This window comes from Rhagoletis pomonella, unplaced genomic scaffold (genome assembly GCF_013731165.1).
Source record: "Rhagoletis pomonella isolate Grant_MI unplaced genomic scaffold, Rhpom_1.0 Rhpom_scaffold_12681, whole genome shotgun sequence".
Taxonomy (NCBI): Eukaryota; Metazoa; Arthropoda; class Insecta; order Diptera; family Tephritidae; genus Rhagoletis; species Rhagoletis pomonella.
In genome coordinates, this window is record NW_023471212.1 from 1 (window position 1) to 4567 (window position 4567).

General features: G+C 35.4%; 1 protein-coding gene across 1 annotated transcript; it reads right to left on the reverse strand.

Annotated features, from left to right (window-relative positions):
- Positions 1 to 3484: 3484 nt before the first annotated feature.
- Positions 3485 to 4239, reverse strand: LOC118756880 (CLIP domain-containing serine protease 2-like; the record flags this gene model as incomplete). Its single annotated transcript, XM_036491615.1, has 2 exons — positions 3892 to 4239; positions 3485 to 3796 (listed from the first exon to the last, which is right to left on the reverse strand). Coding segments are annotated over exons 1-2 (403 nt in total), but the record flags the coding sequence as incomplete, so codon positions are not given.
- Between the last annotated feature and the right edge of the window lie 328 nt (positions 4240 to 4567).

The following is a 4567-nucleotide window of genomic DNA, read 5'->3' on the forward strand; positions in this document are numbered from 1 at the left end:
TTTTTTTTGTGACAAATAAAAAAATATATAAAATATACCCAAGACGAGTTCATATAAGGTGGTAGCGGTAGTATAAAAACAAAAACTACATTTGCGTTTTGTTTTCGCTTTCGGTACACAAATGCCAACTTTCAGCTATTCTTCGCTCAAGTAGGAAGAGGAAAAGAAATTTCCAACACTCTTACTTTCCGTCTCACTCTTAAGGAGTTTTCAAATGAAGACAGTTTTTCAAAGCTAAAATTATTGCGGATTAAGCTTCCAAATAGTCCAGGTTATTTTTCTACTGCACATACATACATACGTATGTACTTAGTATTTATAAGCTTTTAACCCCAAACTTGCACATCAAATTTCATAGTGCACAAACAAAAATCGATGAAAGGTTATTTTGACCAAACCTAGTCTGTTCCCTGTCAAGTAAAATCCGAGTTGTTTTTTGAGGTTAGAAAAAAATCCAGACGTGATGGAGCAAAACTTCAGATTCGTATTCAGCGACCCCAATAACATATAACAGACCAGGTTTGGGCAAGAGCCCAAGCCTTTCATCGATTTTATTTTGTGGACCTGTGTTATTGCTCTAAACTTTGAATGCGGAATGTCTTTAAACGCTATATATATAGATATGTACTTCCATATGTATGTATGTATATGTACTCGTTCGGTACCCTGTAGGGAACTCAACTAACTATAAACGCATTATAAGTTCACCATTTTTCAACTAGGGGTGGGTGAGTACACCTCGACTACTTTACGTTGCTTTCAACTGACTACTTTTACATGATGATGTCGCAAAAAAGTCAGTTTGTTTTCAGTTAACTACAAACCGGGTATTAATAAGTCACTTGTAGTGGGCCAATTATTAGAATATTTTTAGTACTCTCGGTTTTTATACTTATTATAGGTTAACTATTACCTGCACTTTTTAGTTAACATGTATTAAAACCTCTAAATAGATGTTTTTAATTATCATTCCCGAAATCTTAACGAAATCTTTAGGAGTATCTCACTACTGCTACGATTTTTTACGAATCTTCAAAGAAAATTATATGAAGCGGTTGACACGAACGCGTAAATAAATTTTTGTACGAAAAGTAAGGAAAATTCTGAAAAAATTCTGCAAGAAATTCTTCACATAGCAGCATAATTTTGATTGCTTTAAATAAAAATGGTTTGCAGGGTGTACATAAATAATATAATAATATTGTACGTATGTAATTGTTTTAAATTTATTTTTTTTTGAACACAAAATTTTTATCGAAAGCGAAAATTGTGAAACAATCTTGCATACATAGATATCCCCTCGATGAGCCCTGCATGACTTTGAAACCAAATAAAAGTTAGCCGTAATAAGTTGGCCAAAAGTTGGCTACTTTAGTAGTCGACTATGAAAATCCCCACAGGGTAACGAGTGTTTATATCTAAGTATGTACACATGTTCTTGCTTTCTAATTATTTACTTAGCTGTATCGTAAGTGAAAATATTTTCCACATAATTTATTAAAATATTTCAGCCGCCATAGTGTTCTGTCGTTGGGTAGAGCGGGCAGTGTCAAATATTCATTCAGTTATACTAAATAGATAATATGTAACGTGTGGAAATATCACTTTAGATCAGACATGGGCAGCGCTGGCAGAACTCCACAGGCACGTGCAAACACATACAGGCGAATGTTCTCACATTAAACTGGGTCGCAAAAAAAGTTTGCAACTACTTCACCTACCTTAGGAAGAGTATGACTTCACAAACGAGTTTTGTTCATATCTTGTTTCATTGTAACCTGTTGCCGCTGTGGCTGACTGGCAAGAGGTGCGTACTACCACTCCGAAATGCCTGGGTTCGATCCCTGTGCCGGGCATCATGTAAAGTTTTTTCTCACCACCACGTCGCCCCTCGGCAGGCAATGGCAAACCTCGGAGTATATTCCACCGAACGGAAAATTACAAGTAATTCATTAGAATTAAAAAAAAAAATCGAGTATTCAGTCTTATAGCCCATAACTTAAGTATAATATTGTGGAAATTTTTGATGGTTAAGAGTTCGCGTTGTTTTTTAATAATTTTTTTGCTGACGGTGGTACTCATTTTCTTCGATTTAAAACGTTTGCGAGATCTGATTTTAAATTAGTTTTTGATTCGCTTGTTAATTCAGAAACATTCAATGCCAAACAAACTATGAATTTTTGATTCCTAAAAACTATTTATACGAAATTCAATTAAATAGGATTCACGACTTGTTCGTCATTTGGCCAAGCCTTTTATTTTTGACCAACCAAATATTTGGCTTAGTTTAACGGTTACAATCTGACCGAATTAGTAAAAGAAACTTTTGACGTAGAATATACGTCTAATACTAGGTTCACATATAAGTAGATTATCCTCATTTTCGAGTTTAACACCCTAATCTATAATTATAACAAGAGATTAGCCATACAAAATTCGTCCCTTGTTTATCTGTAATTATAAAATAATCTCAGATTTAACCGATAACTTTTCGGCGTCCATCCTAGTTTTATCGATTGTTTTTGCGAAAGAGAGGAGAAATGCCAAATGTAAAAGTAAACAAAAATGTACGATAGCAAGTAAAAGAGTTTTGTAAAGGTATTTTTAATAAAATGTTAAGTTAAAATATATTTATATTGCTTATTATAGCAGAAAAACGTGATCACGGTGGCACAGAGAAGAAACATAACTTTTCCTTGAGATGTGAGAATAACAAGCACAACAAATTTTACGGCTAATAATCGGAGAATTGCCTGTGTAAACGGGGAGATTAAAAAACGAGCTTTGATTGAGATAATATTGATATGTGAACATAGTTTAACGTTGTAGTTGTAAGTTTTAGAGCATCACGAACTCGCTTATTGCACGAGAACTAATGAAGCGATTCCAAAGAAAGAGTGGCGTTTTAAGGACACCCTAATATACATATGAATGTAGATATATGTGTATTATTAGCATGTTTGCGTTATAAATAAAAGACTTCTGTTTTTTTGCTACATATATAAATAAATATTGGCACATCTAATTTGAAATAAATACATTTGTGTTTTCTTACTTCTTTCCACGAATAACACCATTTTTTTCAAATTCATAAAAATAATAAATACCTAATGCTCCTTAGCGAAAGCAACGAACGAATATACGAGTATGTATGTATGTACAAATCGAATCCTCTAATTTAACTACATGTGTATGTACTTCTATATCTACATATCGGTACCTTAATATAGAAAGGCCCTATCTCACATCGTCGCTGAAATACAAAAAGCCGTAACTATGTAAAATACCGAAATTCCCGTTTTGATTGAATATGATGTATTTCATCGAATTATAAGTCCCCACATCATTTTAAGCAATAAAGAATTTTTGTCAGTTACGGCTTTTTCGCATTTCAGCGACTATATGAGTTAGGGCCTTTCTATATTAAGGTAACGATATGTATGTATGTAAATATGTAAGTTTTTTCATTTGGCTGTCACTATACCATGTATCCAATCGAGGTATGCAGAGATATCCGTGTATACGGCCGGATGGCCGGCCATACCGCAGCGCGTAAATCCGTAACTCACCACGCCGTAGGCAACCCAACGGGAGAATTTGCGATCAAAATACATTAGCGGAGCACCACTGTCGCCGGCGCATGTATCCTTAGCGAACTCGCCACCAGCGCATACCTGTTTCGGGCCCAGTTCGATGCCAAATTTTGACAAAATGTCGGTGCATTTGTCACGTTGCACATATGGAATTCGGAGCTTCAGTTTGATGGGACTGTGAATGTTGCGGAAGTACTTATTGACTAGTTTTCGGCAGGGGTAAGAGACCAAAAGACAAATACGTATTCATTAGGGAAAATGTTCAATTCGAGGGTTTGCAGAATCAAAAGTTACTTACATAAATCGGTGCGTCCCCAGCCAGACACCGAAAACGTTTCGCCCTCTTTAAATGGACTTTCGTCCGTTTCACTTGGCAGGCAAATGGGCATTACGAAATGTGTAAAGGACACCGGATGCTTTAGTCGTACTAAGGCAACGTCGTGGAATTTGCTGAAAGAGTGCTCATTATATTCGGGATGTACGAAAATCTGATCATAGCCAATGTCCAATGCGGCGTCCGCGCAGTTCAGATAGTCTGGCTCCTCAATACAGTCTGGCTCGGTTTTAACGTTGAATTCTCCCAAGCGTATGAGTTTCCTAAAAGGAAAGGTTTACTTTTGCGTGAAATATATTTTTTATTTAATTTGAAAAATGCATTTTCTCAGATTCTACTGGATATCAAATGAGTAAATTTTTTTATTGCTCTTGAAATTAATTTGGCTCAGCCCTTTAGCATACTACTAGCGTAGCCGGCGAACTTCGCCTCGCCAAAAATTATTATTATTTTTTTTTGTTGGAACATTTTGCTCCAACACTTAAGATTTTAAGCGAATGCCAACTGGTGTGTGGTGTTTCAATCATTCAACTTGGTGGAGTGTTATGTAAGATATGGCATTTTGTTGGCCGGATACAGTGCTTTCAACTTTTAGAACCTTTTTTTTTAATAAATAACTAATTTTGAACAAAACGACCTT